Source organism: Camellia sinensis, chromosome 4 (assembly GCF_055761805.1).
Source record: "Camellia sinensis isolate YWXY chromosome 4, ASM5576180v1, whole genome shotgun sequence".
Lineage (NCBI taxonomy): Eukaryota > Viridiplantae > Streptophyta > Magnoliopsida > Ericales > Theaceae > Camellia > Camellia sinensis.
Window position 1 is genome coordinate 218,683,101 of NC_138964.1, and position 19,359 is coordinate 218,702,459.

The 19,359-nt window shown below is 31.0% G+C and overlaps 3 protein-coding genes and 1 pseudogene across 4 annotated transcripts; 3 read left to right on the forward strand and 1 right to left on the reverse strand.

Moving 5' to 3' along the window:
• Positions 1-3,184: 3,184 nt before the first annotated feature.
• LOC114264579 (bidirectional sugar transporter SWEET6a) lies at positions 3,185-5,787 on the forward strand. The gene is made up of 6 exons (XM_028205267.2): positions 3,185-3,227; positions 3,664-3,700; positions 4,115-4,331; positions 5,067-5,228; positions 5,430-5,549; positions 5,662-5,787. The coding sequence occupies exons 1-6, from the start codon at positions 3,185-3,187 to the stop codon at positions 5,785-5,787; spliced, it is 705 nt and encodes a 234-aa protein (XP_028061068.1).
• A 2,344-nt stretch (positions 5,788-8,131) lies between these two features.
• On the forward strand, positions 8,132-12,037 carry LOC114264509 (peptidyl-prolyl cis-trans isomerase, chloroplastic-like; annotated as a pseudogene). The gene is made up of 7 exons (XR_014328445.1): positions 8,132-8,375; positions 8,612-8,902; positions 8,983-9,147; positions 10,540-10,773; positions 10,899-11,041; positions 11,474-11,545; positions 11,635-12,037. The product of XR_014328445.1 is annotated as a peptidyl-prolyl cis-trans isomerase, chloroplastic-like (transcript).
• Positions 12,038-12,482: 445 nt separating this feature from the next.
• PDE329 (calcium homeostasis regulator) lies at positions 12,483-15,299 on the forward strand. Its single transcript, XM_028205140.2, has 3 exons — positions 12,483-13,435; positions 14,172-14,336; positions 14,709-15,299. The coding sequence occupies exons 1-3, from the start codon at positions 13,040-13,042 to the stop codon at positions 15,027-15,029; spliced, it is 882 nt and encodes a 293-aa protein (XP_028060941.2). The 5' UTR covers positions 12,483-13,039; the 3' UTR covers positions 15,030-15,299.
• A 268-nt stretch (positions 15,300-15,567) lies between these two features.
• On the reverse strand, positions 15,568-18,946 carry LOC114264507 (uncharacterized protein At4g28440). The gene is made up of 3 exons (XM_028205141.2): positions 18,624-18,946; positions 16,911-17,145; positions 15,568-16,109 (listed from the first exon to the last, which is right to left on the reverse strand). Exons 2-3 carry the CDS (start codon positions 17,131-17,133, stop codon positions 15,919-15,921), a joined length of 414 nt encoding a protein of 137 aa, XP_028060942.1. The 5' UTR covers positions 17,134-17,145; positions 18,624-18,946; the 3' UTR covers positions 15,568-15,918.
• Positions 18,947-19,359: the final 413 nt, after the last annotated feature.

The window sequence follows — 19,359 nt, forward strand, 5'->3', positions numbered from 1 at the left end:
AAAAAATATAAAAATTTAATATATTTTCATATTCTTGTGTATTTATTAAGTTTTTTCAAAAATATTTTACTCTTTAGGTATGTTTAGGTTAAGTACGTCTAAAAAGTAAAAAATGCGCTTAAACTATTATTAAAAAAAATCACTGAAAATAAAAATATATAGAAAATAAAATAAAAAACTCAATTTTCAAAATATTAAATTCAAAAATTAAAATTAAACGAGGTAAATGGAACTACAAAGTCAGAAAATATTTAGAATTGATAATCAATGGTCCAAATTAATTCATGATGTTAGTCATAACAAACACTTTTATTATTTATTATACATCTCACAAATAATTTTCTGAAACAACTTTTTAAGTTCAGAGACTTTTTCCAATATGCGAAGAGAATTTGAAAATCAGTCTAAACCAAACATGAATGAGACCAATTTGACAATGATTGATAGATGACCAATTGAATTACCCAATTAGTTTACATTCTCTAGATCTAGAAAGTGCTGGGTTTCGGTTTTAGAATCATCTTAATGAATTTTTTAAAAAAAATCTAATTTAGTGGAGGCAAAAATATATTAAAAAATTACTTATTATTTTCATATGATTTTATGTTTTTTCTTTGGGGGTGAAAACAATTTTTAAAAATAATATTTTTCTAATATTTATTTTTGTCAAACTAATTTCAATTTTTTCAAAATGAAAATAAAAATCAGAAAATAGAAAAAGAAAAAGTAAAAGAAAAAAAAACTAAACCTAGAGTCTCGGGCTTTTAATTTTTTATTTTTTATTTGGCAATTCATAATTGACCCAAATTAAATATGATGTTGTGAACCGAGAGGAACACGAACACAGAATATTTTCCATGTTTTAGAAGGAATGAAATTGCATAATAAACCACTTCTATAGATTTATCTTGGGTTATTTTTTTAATAAATTCTCTTTCTAATTATTTTATTCTATCTAATTCATATTTTTGATGTATTTTATTAAGTCTTGTTTAATGTAATATGATTAAATCATCGTTTCTAATTTTGTGCACATATTTCTATTTTGAAATTAATATATAACAATAGTCTCTCAATTTATGGAGAAAATTTCTACCTTATTCTAAGTAGAAAATCTCTCCCGCATTTTATGAAGAAAATTTTAAATTATGAATTTTGAACCTTTTTATAATTTGAAAATTTTAAAAATAACGTAACAAAAAATCTGAATGATAATTAAAATACAATGTGAATGTTCACAGTAAATAACAAACATAAGACTAACTTTTGAAAAAATAAAACACATACTAAAGTACAATATGAATTCACAATAAATAACAAACATACAACTATCCTTCGAAATAAAATTTATACCAAAATACAATGTGAATGTTCACAATTTGTAATTAACATGCAGCTGGCCTTAAAAAAAATAACTCATAGCAATAATGTAAACATTTACACTGCAATGTGCAAATATAAAACAAAATTGAAAAAAGTGAAAATCAAATATTCAATTGTTCAATGGTAATAAAAATTATTGTTCAACTAACAATCATAGTAACAAAAATAACAAATATACGACTAACTTTTGAAAAAATAAATCTTATACCAAAATGGAATGTGAATGTTCACAATTTACAAGTAATATACAACTAATTTTTAAAATTAAAAAAATTCATACCAATGTGAACATTAACGTGAAAATATAAGATAAAATTGAAAAAAATGAAAATTAACTATTTCGATTATTCAATGGTAACAAAATGATTGTTCAACCAACAAGTATAATTAAAAAATAACAAAATACAACTAACTTTCGAAAAAAATTCAAAAAAAACTCATACCAAAATACAATGTGAATGTTCACAATTTATAATTAACATACAACTAATCTTAGAAAAACTAAATTCATACCAATGTGAACATTCACACTGCAACATGAAACAAATTGAAAAAAAAAATGGTTGTTTCAATAATGGTAACAAAAAATAATTATTCAAACAAGAAATATAGTAACAAATAACCAATAATATATGCACATTCACATTTTTACAAAATATATAATTATGTCCATATCTATGCTTTAACACTTATTTATTAGACTTTCAAACAATGTGAAACGTCAACATTCACACTAATGGACAAAAGAATAGAAACACTGGTAGCAATAAAATTAGCAATTCAAAAAAGACTTAATCACTCTAAAAATAAGAAAATATCACACACATCTTCATCTTCATCATCATCGTTATCACTATCACTATCAGTAACAATATATGCAATTTCACCATTCCACGAATCCAAATCAAACCAAATCTATCTTTGAAGAATATGTTTGTAACAAAATTGACTGGACATAAACAGAGTTTCGACTTACAACAATAGAGAAACACAGAGTTTCGAACACATGGCAACAATGGACGAACACAGAATTTCAAACACAAAGTGACAATGAAGGAACGCAAAGTTTCACTGCAACAATAGAGAAACATAATATTTTTCACCACCATATGTAAACTAGAATTTCTAAACTTTAACAAATAGAGAGTTTTGAAACCCTAGCACAATGAAACAATACCATAAATGTGAATGAAACTGATCAAAAAGAAAAATGTGAATAATGGTAACTACTAAAATAGAGGTAGCAACAAAAATAAAATGTGTATATCATTTTTCTATGTAATACATATCAATTATAGACATAAGTGTATAATAGTCTAACAAACAATATAAATCAAAAAAAAAAAAAAGATCTCATAAAATAAAAATATAAATATATAAGACTAATTAGGTTATAATTTTTCTTAATGAATTTATTGGGTTAGAACACTCCTAAATGATATTTATCAATAGAAAACCTTTTTTATATAATTAAACCACAAAAATAATATAATAAATTATTATTATGAATTGCAAATTACATGTGTGTATTTATTTATTTATAGATAGCGACGTGTGTGTATTTATTACTAACCAAATAGTGATAGAGTTCAATCCAAATATCCAAAGACCAGCTCCAAATATCCAAATTTCAAAAGTGTTAGTTACAATCCTATCACGTTATAGATATTTTAGTCCTCCTCAAACTCCTCCTACTAGGCTTTGTATATATTTAACCCTTCCTCTCTTCACTCAAAAAATTCACACACACATTCTCTCTCTCTCTCTCTCTCTCTCTCTCTCTCTCTGCATAGTTTGGAAGATGGCGACTGCAGCACTTGCTCGTACCATCGTTGGAGTTATTGGTATGCTCTTCAAATACCTCTCTCTCTCTCTCTCTCTAAAATGTACATGTTCATGCATGGTAATATGCATATACTGATCTTCGTGAATTGATCAATGCTGAGCTAAGAACTAAAATTTTTGGCTTATGCTAGGGTTTTGCGAACTATATTTTGTTTTGTTAATGTTTGTTGATTTCTTCTACGAAAATAAAAAATAAAAAAAACATATTATCTTAATTCTCTCTGATTGAACCCTAGATATCTATATATATATATATATATGATGATGATGTTGTTAGTTAAATAGGCTATTTTAATAATTTTTCTGTTGTTTTGTTCACTATAGATAAATAATTTAATAATAATAATCATTCTCCTCCTAAAGTTTTATATATCTTTATCATTGGTTTTGATTGGCCTAATTAAACTATTCCTTCGGTCTTTTTTATTTCTGCAGGGAACGTTATCTCTTTCTGCCTGTTTATCTCTCCAATGTAAACCCTCTCTCTCTATATATTATCTATTATTTATTATGTACATATATATCTGCATGTATCACATGTTTTAAAATTAAAAAAAAAAAAAAAAAAATTGAATGAAATTGAAAATTTCTCTAAAGATTAATAAATAAATAAATAAATAAATAGTTTAGCATGCAGCCAAATATTTGGTAAATTTCCTACATATATATACATAAAACAATAAATAAATAAATAAAATTATGGATATGAGATTTGCCATAAATTTTACCCCAATTGTTGGTTCAATTTTTTTTTTTTTTTTATTACTTAAAGTTTTATTCCACAAAAAAACTCAAATACACTATATGGATTGCATTTATAAGCCACAATATTTGAATATTTGAATATTTGAATAATAATTATTATTATTATTTTGTTTGTGGCTAGGCCAACGTTTTGGAGAATATTTAAGAACAAATCAGTGGAGGAGTTCAAGCCAGATCCATACCTAGCAACGGTGGTGAACTGTATGTTTTGGGTTTTCTATGGTCTTCCCATAATTCATCCTGATAGCACTCTCGTCATCACCATCAACAGCGTTGGCCTCGCCCTCGAGTTGTTCTACCTCACCATCTTCCTTATTTATACTACCAATCACAAAAGGGTAATCATCTACCATTCCATTCCTTTTTATGATATTGCAATTTTCCATCTCAAGCATATTGAATCAAGGTGTCTTTACCCCAATATTAAAGCTCTATTTCGATCATAATTTGAGTACTTACTTAGAAAGAAAGCAATTTTCCATCTCAAGCATTGCTCAAGGTGACTTAGCCCCAATATTAAAGCGCCATTTGGTTCATGCATTTGGGTATTGATTAGATTGAAAAAAAGAGTTCCTTTTATCTTTTTCTTTTCCTTTCCAATTCATTATTCGAATCCATCAGATAAACATAGCTTAAGGGCTTGCCTATTAGGCATGATGTTTAGATTTAAGTCTTACTATTATTTTTCTTTTTTTCCATTCGTTTTTTAGGACTTGTATTAAAAATAAAAATTAAAAAAACGAAAGAAAAAGAATGTGACTTAGCCCTCGGGTACAAAACCGAAGAATTCTCTTATCCAAAAAATTCCTTTCGCCCTATCTTAATTTAGTCATATCTTTTGAATCATTTGAAAATATTCAAGTATAAGTAAAAAAATTAGGAGACACATAATTAAAAGGTCTCAAGTGAATTAAAATATATATAGGGAATAAATAACATTTTCTCACTTCATAATTGGTTACACTTTAAATGGGATTCATCATATATACTATTTAGTGTTGTTTAGCAAGTGTTCGCTAACAAAATCTTACTAAAAAAAACTAATCTGTGTGTATATGCATATCTATTTTCAGTTGAAGATCGTTCTTTATCTTGTGCTGGAGGTGGTGGTTCTCGTTGCAGTTGGTGTTCCAACGATTCTAAAAGTTCACACGCATGAAAAGAGATCCATGGTTGTGGGTATTTTCTGCGTCATATTTGGAGGATTGATGTACGCTGCTCCTCTCACCATTATGGTATATATTTATCTTCTTACAACAATCTCATGCATGCTCATGCATTTTAGAAATATGGCATTTTCATATAGAATTTAAAGATGGAATAATATGATAATAATACTTTTAGAATTATTATGAATCATAATAAAACAGGCCACAATATATCATTATTCTGTTTACAATCATTATTGATTAATTTCTATCTCTTACTTCAAACAGAGAAAGGTTATAAAAACAAAGAGTGTAGAATTTATGCCATTTTGGCTCTCCTTTGCTGCTTTTTCTAATGGAGTTATCTGGCTCATCTATGCTCTCATAAAGTTTGATCCCTACATCTTCGTAAGTTCTTTTATTTTTTAATTTTTTAATTTTAAATTAGTTTATGTTAAGTTGATCATAACCATTTTGTAAATTGGAAATTAGTTTAATTTGTTGTTTATGATTACTGTAGACTGGGAATGGTTTGGGAACATTGTGTGGTGCTGCACAGCTGATTCTATACGCATACTACTACAAGTCAACTCCAAAGGGCAATGAGAAAAACCCACCTCAAGTCCAGATGGCAGCATTGCCTTAATTGATGATCATTTTCAGAATCCATTGCTCCATCCACCTTTCTTTTTTTTTTGGGTGGCATGGCAATTTTTTATTTTTTTAGATTTTTGCAGATTTTATACTTACGATGGATGCTTCTCTCTTCCTGTGATTGGATTTATAAAAATAATTTTGTTTGAATTTTCATTCTTGTTATGTTTAAATTTTTTAAAAAATTTCTTTTCACAATTTCAAGATGTAAACATAATTTTAAAATCATCTGTTATCTAATCTAACCCTTTGAAGCGCAAGTGAAGATGTACAAGCTAGAAAAATTCAATGTCGACCAAAGTCTCGTTTGAAAAGTAATTATTTTAGTTTAAAAGTCAAAAAATAATTTAAAAAATTAAAAAGTCTATAACTTATACTAAAACGTTAAAGATTTTTTTTTTCTTTATTTTTTATACATCTTTTTGTAAAAAATCAAAAAATCATTCTAAACATACAAATTTTTTTTATCTCATATTTTAGCCAAAAAGTCAAAAAATTACTAAGATAACCTATTACCAAACGAGGCCTGAGCCTTTGTTTGGCATGTTAATTTTTAAGGTTATGGCTAAAATAGTCATAAAAAGATAAAAATATGTTAAAAAGTCAATAAGATAAGATGTCAGATCCAAACTATAATCATTTTATTTTTTTTCTCACAATGTCAAAAAAAATTAAAAAAAACCCAACCTAAATGAGATTTTTTTAGTCCCAAACTAAAATAACCAAAAAAAAAAATTTCACATTTCAAATGAAACCTAAGATTTCAGGTCCATACGAAAATACAAATTTTGTCAATGTTTTTACTAGATTTTTTTTTCATTTTAAATTATTTTTTGTAGATTAAATTCAAATGCTTGTATTGTAATCAATGACAAGTTATTGAATAAAACTTAAATATTTACAATTGCTCGTAAGATTGAACACAACATTAAAAAAAGGGGATCTAAAAGTTATTGGATTTTCGTTAAAAAAAGATATTGGATTAGAAATGTAACTCTTCCTAACTTATGTTTGATTTAAAAAATAAAAAATAAAAAAACTGAAAATTTTGAAAAATAATTACATATTAATGATAAATATTACAAATATATTAAAATATTAACTTATGAAATTTTTCATAAATATGTAAATATTTTACAAAAACATCATTATGCCTAATTTCTTTAAAAAAAATTAGAAATATTAAAAAATAATTGTACTATAAATAAAATATTTTGTAATACAACTCTGACACACAGGCCAATGAAATCAATAAACTTGCACCATGATAGAAACAAAATTATTTTTTCGTTTCACCACTTAAATATAATTTCCTAAAAAAAAATTACTAGTAAAGAAAAAATAAAAAAATTTAAAAAATTTAAAAAAAAAAAACACCAAAAGCTCCATATCCAAAGCACGGAATTGGGGATGCTGTTGGCCAACCCACGTAGCAGCAGCTGCTATACGGTGAAATAGGCCTATTTCGGAGTTTATTTTGATAATTCGAATTATTCACATTTTAGAATATATTAATATGTATGTAAAAAGTCAAGTTAATCAGATATCGTTTATTCATTCATCCATTTACATATGTATTCATTTTAATACTTTAAATCACAATTATTATTTATATTTGTAAATTTAAATTACAATTATTATTTATATTTGTAAATATAAATGTGAGTAGATAAATGAGTAAACGATATCCGATTAACTTAATTTTTTATAAGTATATTTTACTTGATGCATTCTAAAATGTGAACAGTTTAAATTATCAAAATAAGTCCTGGAATAGGCCATTTTGTTACGCAGCATCCCACTTCCCAAGGCACATAGAAGTCCGTGGATGTCACGAGATAATTATAATTTATTTTAATTTAAGAATTTGTGTTAAATTTTTTGATATAATTTTTAAGTAAAAATAATTTAAATAAATTAAAAAAATTAATTATTTAAAAATTTAAAAAAAATACTTTTAATTTTTACCTTCTAATTATAAGTTTTTAATTTATAATACGCCAGCACCATCTTCTTTTATTTTACCTATATTAATTCTCCCTTTCTTAGGTGGTGTTTGCGAAGGAATTTTTTTAATTTTTTTTACTAAAAGACAAATTGGTTATAAAATTAAAAAAAATAAATTTAAACAAAATATCATATCAAATCTTATAATCATTTTACTTTTCTCTCATAAACATCACATCCAACTAAAAAAATCTAATTATTTTTTTAAAGATAAAAAAAAATTTCTCCAATAATACCTTATAACTAAAAAAATCTTACAAAAAAAAAAAAAAAAAAAAAAAAAAAAAAAAAACTCGCCTCCCAAACAACCACTTAACCGTATCTACTTCACCTTCACAATTTGCTCTTTACAATCCCCAAAATGTTATGAATTCACTTTAAGCTGCAATTTCCATGGCAGCAACTCTCTCATGCCATTACTGTCCTTCTCTATCTCCCTCTTCAAAGCTCATCAACCTGTATAATATTCCCCGATTATGTCCGCTTCTCAAATTCTCAGAAAACCCCCTCTTTTCACCGACTCAGACCCTGCTCTTCTTCCCAAATTCACCCTCGATTTCCAAACCAGATCAGGTAAAACTCGAATCACATCTCTCTCTCTCTCTATATATATATATATATATGTGTGTGTGTGTGTGTGTGTGTGCGCATTACTGAATTTGCGTTCAATTTTGTTTACGAAATTGAACTAATTTCAGGAAGGTAGGTATTTTCCATTGAAGGAATGTGCGATTTCGTATACACTGAATTTGCGTTGAATTTTGTTACGAAATTGAACCTATTTTAACGAAACTGTGTAATTTGGGCAGGAAGATAGGGTTTTTCCATTTAAGGAATGTGCAATTTCAATAGCATTAGCGATTGGGTTAATAACTGGAGTACCTGCATTGGATTGGTGTAATTATGCCAATGCAGCTACTCCAGCGGTGTTGCCAGAGTTGTCGGGGCTGATCTCAGGGCCGCCAATCCAGGATCCGAGAGCATTGTTGAGACACGCTTTGCCTATTGACAATAAAGCAAGGGAGGTTCAAAAGCCACTTGAAGATATCACTGACAGTCTCAAGATTGCTGGACTCAAAGCACTTGATTCTGTAGAAAGAGTAAGAATTTGGTTTTGTTTGTGATGATAATGAATTAGATCATCAATGGTGATGTAGAATTGTGTTTTTGTGATTTGTAGAATGTGAGGCAAGCCTCTCGGGCTCTTAAGCAGGGTAAAAGTCTACTTGTTTCGGGATTGGCTGAATCAAAGAAGGACCATGGGATTGAATTGCTTGGCAACCTTGAAGATGGCATGGGTGAGCTTCAAATCTAAACAGAAGGAGCTGCTTAATTTTGTTGGAGGGTGAGTACAAAAAACTCGCTTGGTTAAGGATTCAATAGGTTTTGAAGATGACAATTATGACTAGGGTAAGATTGTTACATTGGTTGAAGATAACATGTGTAGGCCATGAACCTTGATGCTTGGTTATGACATTATATTTTGTCAATTGATAATCAGTAGTCACAATTCACAAACAAGTTTAGAAGTCTTTGTAGGATGATGTGGCAAAATTAAAATGGGAAAACATCGTATTTAAGAAATTTGTTTGAGTCTCGTATATGTGGTGGTGAGCTAGATATAGGTTTATTAGTTGGAATATATGGCATCTTTAACACCGTGCCCTTGCATTTGAACCAAAAAAGTATCCACAAATTTGAGTTTTAAGGCCTAAAGGCATTTCCCAGTTTGGCCAGTACCTTTGTGAGCAGTGCCATACAAATTTGAATTTATTCTATATGGGCACTAAGTAACCTGAGTAAGGGGCCAGTGGGAACTCATATTCAAATTCATTTAGCGGAAAATGTGGGGGAAGAAACTAAATTATTAGGCACCTTCAAATCTTCTATTTTGTGATACTTCGCAAAGCACTCTGATATCAAAGATTTCACTTTCGATTGACATAAAATCTAATCTAACTTTGTGATGAAGTTAGGTTTATGATCTTATATAATACGGTAACTTGTGTTATTAGTGCTTGTAGACCAACGTCAGTGGAACTGTATAGTGTTGTTGCTACTTTCTATGGCCTGCCAAAACTTAGCCCAAGTTTTATTTGGAAGGTCACACCATAGGCTGACTTCACTGACCACAGTTTGATAATTTCTACCTCCTCAACAAGTAAACTATGCCTCCGTTTGGGAAGTGGATTGGTTTTTTGGCTTTTTGGGCTATTTTAGCCTGGGGCTAAAAAGCCTAGTTTGGGAAGGGCTTTTGGCTTTTTTGGCTTTTTTGACTTTTTTTGTGAGAGAAAGAATGTAATGATTATGGGTTGGATGTGATGTTTTGTCTTATTAGGCTAAAATAGCCTATTTTGTCTTATATGGCTATTTTAACCCAAAATTTGCTTCCCAAACGGAGGCTATGTTGCTTTTCGACTTCCTGGTTAATCTTGTTTGTTTAACTGAATAATTGAAAATTTCGTTTATGCTTCAGTTTGCTATCTTGGTGTCTGCTATAGGTACAAGGTGTTTGCTATAGGTACAAGGTGTTTATCATGACTATCTGAAAATAGAATTAAATATATAACAGGATTGTTAGTGAGAATGTCTTACCTTTTCTTAGAGTATGTCCTCATTCAAAAATAGGGGTTAGGAAGGACTTGTAGTAATAAATCTTCTTAAAATTAACTATTTCTCATATATACCTTGTCATTGACTGCAGCTGAGATCTTCCTGGGGCATTGGGTTTCTGCAGTGTTGAAGAGGATATGGTGGATGGTTTCCCGTACAAAGTGCCTGAAGAATACCAAAATATGCCTCTATTGAAAGGAAGAGCCACTGTAAATATGAAGGTCAAGGTTAAGGACAATCCTAACCTTTGTGTGTGTGTTCTGCATTGTCCTGGATGGTTATAATGCTCTAGTAACTGCCGGAAATTTTGTAGATTTGGTGGAAAGGCATTTTTATGATGGCATGGAAATCCAAAGAGGTGAGATATTGATTTCACCTTTTTTTAACTACTTAATATATATATATATATATATGCTTAAAATAAAGATTTAGAATTTTAGCTATGCCTCACAAGGCTGCGGGATTCTATTTGGTTTGTTGCAGCTGATGGTTTTGTAGTCCAAACTGGAGATCCTGAGGGACCTGCAGAGGATTTTATTGATCCTAGTACAGGGAAAACCTGTACAATACCTTCAGAAACTATGGTGAATGGAGAGAAAGTACCTTTCTACAGACAAACTTTGGAAGTAAGTCTTTAGCACTCATTATCATCACTCTCCTCATCAATATCTCTATCTTGGTGAGTGCATACACCGATGTTTTTCTTTTTCCTTTTTTTTTTCTTTTTGGCTGCACAATGAATGATGGGAAATTTCTAGTTTAAAATTGAGTAAACAAAGGGGAGGGTCGTGGTGAGGTTGACATAAGTAGACAAAGACATATTGAAGTTTCAAGTTTTGGTTATCTACTTTAGTAACCATGGGTGCATGGAATATTTTGACTGAGATATGCTCATGAGTCAACAATTATCAGATGACTCTTCTTTGATTTATTCTGGTTTGATGCTTTTGTTTTTCACCTTGTATCTTTTTGTTCTCCATGCCAGGTGCTTAGAATTTTATGATATATTTTTTGTTGAAGTTCTTATCGGTAATACTATTAATTTTGTCCTTGATCAGTCGCTTGATCTTTACAAGGCTCAAACAAGGCTTCCATTCAATGTGTTTGGAACTATGGCCATGGCCAGAGATGTGAGAGTTATGAATATGATAAATTTTGTTAGGCTAATTGCTAAATTGATATTTCCATTTTTATAAATTGATGTTATTATTGACAGTAGTTTGAGAACAACTTTGCTTCAAGCCAAGTGTTTTGGTTATTGAAAGAAAGTGAACTGACTCCAAGTAATGCCAACTTATTGGATGGCCGCGAAGCAGTATTTGGTTACGTTACGGATAATGAGGATTTTTTAGCAGATGTCAATGTTGTAGATGTGATATTCAAGTAGTCTCTTGCCTGGATAATCTTGTCAATCCAAGCTACAAGATTGCTGGCTAGTGAGTAATTCTGTATTCTTCTGGGTTTTAGAGGAAGCCAGTGAGAATATGCACATTTCAGCAAATTTGTTGAAGAGAGGAATTCATTCCGTTGTTTTATTTGATACTGTTGCATTTTGATTTTCAAGTGAAGAATGTAATCAATCTGAAACAACATTTAATATTGAAATTAGATTTGTTTCATAACAGCATGTTTCTGTGGTGTCCATACAATGACAACATTCGATACTTGCCAGTTTACACCACTAATTTAAAACAAATCTATTTGTCTATTTCTATTGTAGTGTTGAGTCACATGAGATGTTTTTTACTAATGTCTATTTTCAATATAATATTAATACGGGAGATGTGAATAATAAATATGTTTTAAAAAATATGCGACATGGTAGTATTATTTTCTCAAACCTTCTTCTTAACCACTATTTCCATTGGTCAAAATCATAACTAAAGACTCCAACTTAAATATGAACATTAATTTTTTTTCAACATTTTTATTGATAACCCTAAATTGCCATTTAAATTACTCAATTCTCACATGATAGGTGATGGGAGTAATTTGGATGATAACCAATTTGTGGTCAATAATTGTTTTATTTATATAAGTCCAAAACTCATATTGTCAAGGTTTTTTTTTCATTGAACCCATCTTTATGAAATAAAATTGGCTTCTGTCCAGTCTACGAAATCTAGTTTGGGCTTATCATACGAAATCTACTCTGGGCTTATCAGAAATCATACAACCTATTTCGAAAAGTAGGTTAAAAATTAATTTTTTAGTTTTTTTTTTTTTTTTTTTTTGAATTTTTGAAAAAAAAAATGTGTAAAAAAGTAAAGAAGTTATGTGATTCAAAAAAAATCAAAAAACTAACTTTGACTTTTAACCCAATTGTCAAAATAAGCTAAATATTTTTTTTAGCCTCCAGGGTTTGACGGAACTGTAAAAATTTAAGAATAAGATTCAAAAATTTCAAGTTCGAATCATTTCAAAAAAATTTAAAAAAATTATCTAATCATTAATTTCAAAACCTTAGAATTAATTAAGTGCACACGCTAGTTCAAATACTCAATTATCATAAAAATATAGAGAATGCCACTTCACTACACTCACCACACCTAACATCACCTTATCTATATATAAAGGAGAGGCCAATATTAAGCCACTATAAAAATCTCCCTCCACCATCAACCATGGTGGTTGTGACATACCCTTCTTCTTCTTCTTCTTCCCTCCACACCCAAACCTCTACAAACCCACCACCCCATCTCAAACCCTCCCCACCTTCTCTCCTCTACCTCCACCAAATCTCCAGAATCCCCACCAGACCCAGCACCCACAAACCATCAAATTCCAATGGGGTTCTCTCTATTAAGGCTTACATGGAGGACACAAACTCTGTCTCTGGTTTTGCCAGGAAGGTGATTGGTTCGCTCCCTGTTGTTGGTCTGGTAGCCAGAATCTTGAGCGATGAAGGCGGTCTCGGTGGCGACACCATTGACTTCGCAGAGTTTCGAAGGAGGGTTGGGAAGAAATGCTCAGTCACTGATTCCAGAGCCTTCTATGAATTCAAAGATCGCCGAGGCAGGGTATATACATATATATCATTATCTCTCTGTTTTTGTGACAATTTAGTGTTTACATTTGCAAAATTTGTTTAAGTTTTTGGCAAATTACATCCATAGATTCTTATAATTCTAATGTATCAAATTGAAATTTTCTGTGTGTCAATTTAGTTTTGTGGGAGCCCAAAATGAGTTTGTGGCACCCACAACCCACTTAATAAGTTGACTAACTCCTCTTAACAAGTACAAAGCCTTTTCTAAAGAAGAACAAAACCGTGAGGCACCGGTCAAAGCGCACAATATTATGCTAGTGAGGTTGGGTTGGCAACTTCATTTGGCGCCATGTGTGGGAATAAGTGGGATAAAATAATCCATTTGCTGTGTCTCAATAAAATGAAGGATTGGCATGCTTCTTGCATTTGATTGTTATCCAATTTCTAAACAATGTTGATCAAATGTGAAATATTAAAAGACAAAATTATACAACAAAGGGACTCAATCAACATGATTGGCAAATTAAATGACCAAGGGGATAATTTGGCCTATAATTTATTTGGGGATATTGATTTTGATTATGAATTGTTATTGTGGTTTGTTTGATTTGATGTTGAATTAGTTTGAATCAAATTACTTCATTTATACTCTTTTGCTTCTTTTTATTTTGGTTTACATCAGTCAGTGTTATAATCTTTTGACATCTTATCATTTTTGAAAAAAAATTGGAATTAAGATTAAAATGTTTTATATTTTTTTTGGGTAGTCAGGGGATCCATTGTATGTCTTGCTATCGTGTTGGTTAGCGGCAGTGGGTGCTGGTTTGCTGAAATCTGAGGAAATTTTGGAGGGTGTGTCGAGGCTTCGGTTATCAAATGACATTGAGTTTGAAGAGGAGAATTTTATTTCCATGATGAATGAAGCAAAAGAGGTTAGTTCATCTCTCATGTGTTATGTTGTTGGATTTGCAGGAGTTGATTAGTTCTAATCTGCTCTAGTTATTGTAGATACAGAATCTACAAAACCCCAAGAAATGCCCCAAAAGAATTTGTGTTATTATCTTAATGATTCAAAAATGTGAGCAGTGTTATTTATAGCCCTTTCCCTTATTAGGAAGTACTGACTACTACGCGACAATGTAGAAATAAATTTGAAGTACTTGGCTTTTGCTCCCAAATTGTTAGAAATGCATAAACTAAAATTCGCAAGACGTAAAGCATAAAAAACTGTTGAAAAGCCCAAACTCTAACATAGTCTTGTCTGTATTGTGCGGTCAATTATGTATTTAATTGGCCAACTTCAGAAGCGAGCAAAGCTAAACATACCTACCCCTACTGTTTCAATGGAGGTTCGAGCTAAGAAAGCCCTTGAAGCTATTTATGTTTGCTGCTTTGGCAAAGATCCTATTGAAGAAGAAGATGAGAGATTATTATGTATCATGCTTAATGCCGTTTTTCCCTCCGTTCGGCAACAAGAGATGACAAGAATTGTAAAAGAAAAGGCAAGAAAAGTCGCAGAAGGCAGTGAAGAAGACCAAGTTCCAGAGCCAAAGCCGTTATCTAAAGAAGCTGTACAGCTGCAAATGAAGGACCTCCAATTTCTCAAACAAAACAGTGAGACTTAAAAAGGGTTCACCTTTCTTGGTACACGATGAAATTTTGAAGTGCTGAGGAAACTCAAAGGAATTCCTTGTATTGTGTATGGTGCACCACAAAGTGGAACCAAGAAGGTAATTAGAGAACCCACATTACTATATGTATGAAACCCTGTAAGGTTGTTACTTTGTTTGAGCTATAACTAACCACTTCTCCAAGTGATTAACTCTTATCTGTCCATTTCTATACTCGGTTCTGTGATTGGAATCATAATGTCTGATTACTGTTTTCATTTTTTATATGAATTGTTTCAACCTTTATTTTAACATGTTTCAATTTTTAAGTCCGTCGACTAGATGACTCTAAAAATAAAAAAAAAATACCAACGAAATGGACTAACCAATCAACTTGGTCAACTTGCTATCAGATATCAGCTGATTATGCATCATATCTAGACAAAGAGGCAGTTTTCAAACATAGCATTACCCACAATCACAAAGCACAGACAAACCCACGTCATCAACAAGAAAATTTAAGATAAATCTGATAACACTTCTAGGAACAGTGTTTGCACAATATTCATATGTATATATATCAAGAACAGGAGCAATCCATGTTTTTAACATAAATAAACAACCAAAGCAAGTTCCTTTATCTCATCTGACTGAAATCAGTGGTGGTAGGGCTTCTAATTTTTCCACCTTGACAGCCACCAAGGAGCAATCAGACTTTTTCTTTTAGACATAATTCCAAAGATTTTTCTTCCTAAACAAGAACTTTCCCAAGCATTGTGCAAACAGGATGACCTGGAAAAACAACTTAACTATTGATTTGACAATCTCATAAACCACAAAATCCTATCTTGCCTGATTGAGTTGTTTTGGCCCGGATTAGCAGTAGTGACCACATTTCCAAGAGTCACTCTTCCACAACGTTTACCAGTTCATATTCAACCAATGACAGGTTATTATCGTCTTTAACGGTGAAGCTGGCTGGTTCAGTCACCTCTACACGACCCCACTTGTCCACTGCAAGCCTCATTGACCCCTTGAACATGTCAATTTTAGCATTGCGCAATATTACAGTACCATCAGGCTTCATCAAGTCCACTGCATAAAAGGAAAGCCAAAAATTAAACTCAACAAACTCAACAGAAACTTTGCCCTAAGTTTAAGACCCGCATCAAAGAGGAAACTAAAGGGTACAACAAAAAAAAATCAATGTTCAACAGGTATGATAGGCATGACAAACATTTAAAATTTAAAGCATGGGCCAAATTACAAAAAATCAGTGGTTGTCCGCAGATAGAAAATTAAAATGACTTATGCGGGTCATGGAGGTACATCAACCGGGGAAAAATATAAAACTAAATTGTCCGAGGTAGTTAAATGCTCCAACAACAAGTAATGCACAATCCCATATTCATACTTTCATTATTTTTTGCCTAGTGCAGTTCTTTCTAATAATTATCCACCATTCTATCTCTCAACTAACCATTCCATTAGACCCTTGGTTAACCGTCTCTCCACCCTGTCCCTCATCAAGTTTCTATTCACCTTCCACATTAAGTGGATGACTTAAATCTAAATTACCCATAAGAATGAAATAATCAATGCACTGCAAATGGCAAGAAGATTATAATATCCCAACCTCAGGAGAAAAAAAAAAGAGCTTGATTTTCATGGAAAGGAGCAATGAAGAAGAAGAAAAAGGGAAACTCTTGATGCAGAATCTACAAAAGGAACAGACAGATGTTGTTCCCCCTTTATAAATAGAATAGCCTATATAAAACAACTGCTCTCATACACTAACAAAAACCAAATCAATATCTACATGATTCATATGCATCAAAAAGATTTAAACCACCACCACCACCACCACCACCATGAACAATCACCAGAAAACAATACCTTGGTCATTCCTTGCAGTAAATACAATTGTCCCAGTTTCATCTCCAACCAAACACTCAGCAATCCGCATTTGGCGTACCTGGGGACCATCTGGTCGGCCTTTTTGTAACACCGTCTTCGAACTAACAACTTTCAGAATGAGATTATGTCCACCGGTGCCAGGTCGCAGCTGATCAACCTTAGTGAACACTGGTTTCCTCATAGCAGACTTTGCTTCAGCCATTTGTAACAAACGCTACAATACCAACAAATCACAATTGTGTTACTAGAAAACACTAATACCATAATGAATTACGTATTAGTACACACGTTCAAAACATGGTATTCCAAAACGGTAAATTTAGTGATCCGAAACGATCCCAAAAGATTTTCCAAATTTTTTTAAATATTTCCTTAGGAGGAAAGAAATCAAATATAATGAAATACAATCTAAGGTGAGTTAAGTTTTGACAAGACAACATCAAAAATGAGTCATAAGTAATACTCACAGAAATGTTTTGTTACATGAACCAAAAAAAGTATTTATTGGATGCCTAACAATTATAAGAAAATTACTCTAGAAGTATCTTAAATTCTTAAGTACTAGCCGATAGCACGCACGATCCATGTGCAATTCAAATAAGTGATAATAAAAGAAATAATAAAAAGTTTAGAATTACAATATGTATGTAGCTTAGGTGGTAAGAGTCTTCTTATCTTAAGCCTATGCACATGAGTTCAAGTCTTGCCCACTTCTTTGTATAAATTTTTTTTCCAATTTTTTTTTTTTTTTTTGAAATCTGCCATGTGACAAGAGGAGAAGCAAAGGCTTCAGGACACCAACTACATCCTTTGCTTAATATAGATAGTATAGATAATATATACAAATCTACATTTACCCCTTATCATATCACATTTTAGAGCATGTGATGCATTCACCTTCCCGGCATTTCACGTTCCAGACCCATCCACATTTCAGGTAACATAGGAATAAGTTATTCATTTTCAAAAGACTTCAGGATATTGAAAATTGAAGCCCATGTCCCCAACAGTGCATGAGCAAAACTATTCCAAGCCACAATGCGCATGCTCATGAGCACACGAGACGGAGCTTATTACATTTCAAAACATACACCCGTGTATTTAATCATCATTAAAAAATTTATCAATTGTGTCATCTCATTGTTTATAGTATTTATGATAACAGCTATAATCAATCCCATCCCATTGAAGATTCCAATTTGTTTTTATACATATAAACAAAGCAATCCAATTTTCAGTAAGAAGGAGATTAGTAATATAGCTTTTAGTTCTCCCATTTCTTTTTTTTTTTTCCTTCTTCTTCTTTTTCTTTTTCAAAACTTGATACTTTTCCAAGAGACAGTCCATTTGCAATCTTATGAAACGCATATAAAACAACACATCAACAAGCATCCAAATTCAGTATAAAACAAAGTAAGCAAAAAGTAGATGATCTTGAGCAAATAAACAGAAAGAACAAATTTTTAATTTTACAAATAAAATAAAATAAAATAAAATAAAATCTCACAGAACACAAACAATCTCAAATCACACAGACATACAAAGATTAAAAAAAATAAATAAAACCTCGAGGTTGTTTATCATAAAAGTAAGACCTTGCAGAAATCTAAAATAAGAAATCAAAACCCTAATTTTCAGATCGAAGAAAACAAGTGATCAGATTATTAGAATCGAGAGGTGGAAATTAATTACCTTTTTGTTGAATCAAAGAGGAAATGGAGCGAATCGAGAGTTGAGAGATCGATCTTGTTTTGGTTTTGGTTTTGCTTTTGCTTTTTATGTTTTTAACAGTGTGGGGTTGGGCTATGTTATGTTGTGTTGTGTTGTGTTGTGTGCGAAGTGTATCTGTATAGGGGGACCCGTCGAAATCGCCTTTTGAAGGGAACCTAAAGGTTAAGTTACTGATTTATGACCACCGTTGATCTTCCACTTTTTGTGATCAGATCTTAACCGTCCACGTCTTTAGGACTTGGACGCCAAACGCGTTATTAGTCGTTACTTTTGTGATGGTTTTCTTTCCGGTATAGCACGGCCCACCTAATTCTCGTGAGCACGGTTAAAGTGACTATAGCCCTGTTTGTTTTTAATTTAATGAATTTAATATTGTATCAAAGTTTAATTTCAAACGAAACTTTTACAAATTGAAGTTGAGTTAAGTTTGAGTAATTTAATTTTTTTACAAAATATATAAATTAATTAAATTGAGTAGTAAATTATTAAAATTTGAATTGAAAATTCAATAAATTTAAAATTATTTTTAAATTTGACTTATTATTTATATAATGAGTCAATCTCAAACGAGTTTATAACAAACTAAATATGAGCCAAACTAAAAATTCATATGTGAGTTGTTGATAATTTAATTTGTAATATTAACATAACTCTATTTTAATAACGGATGATGATATTCGATCTAAACAATTTTATA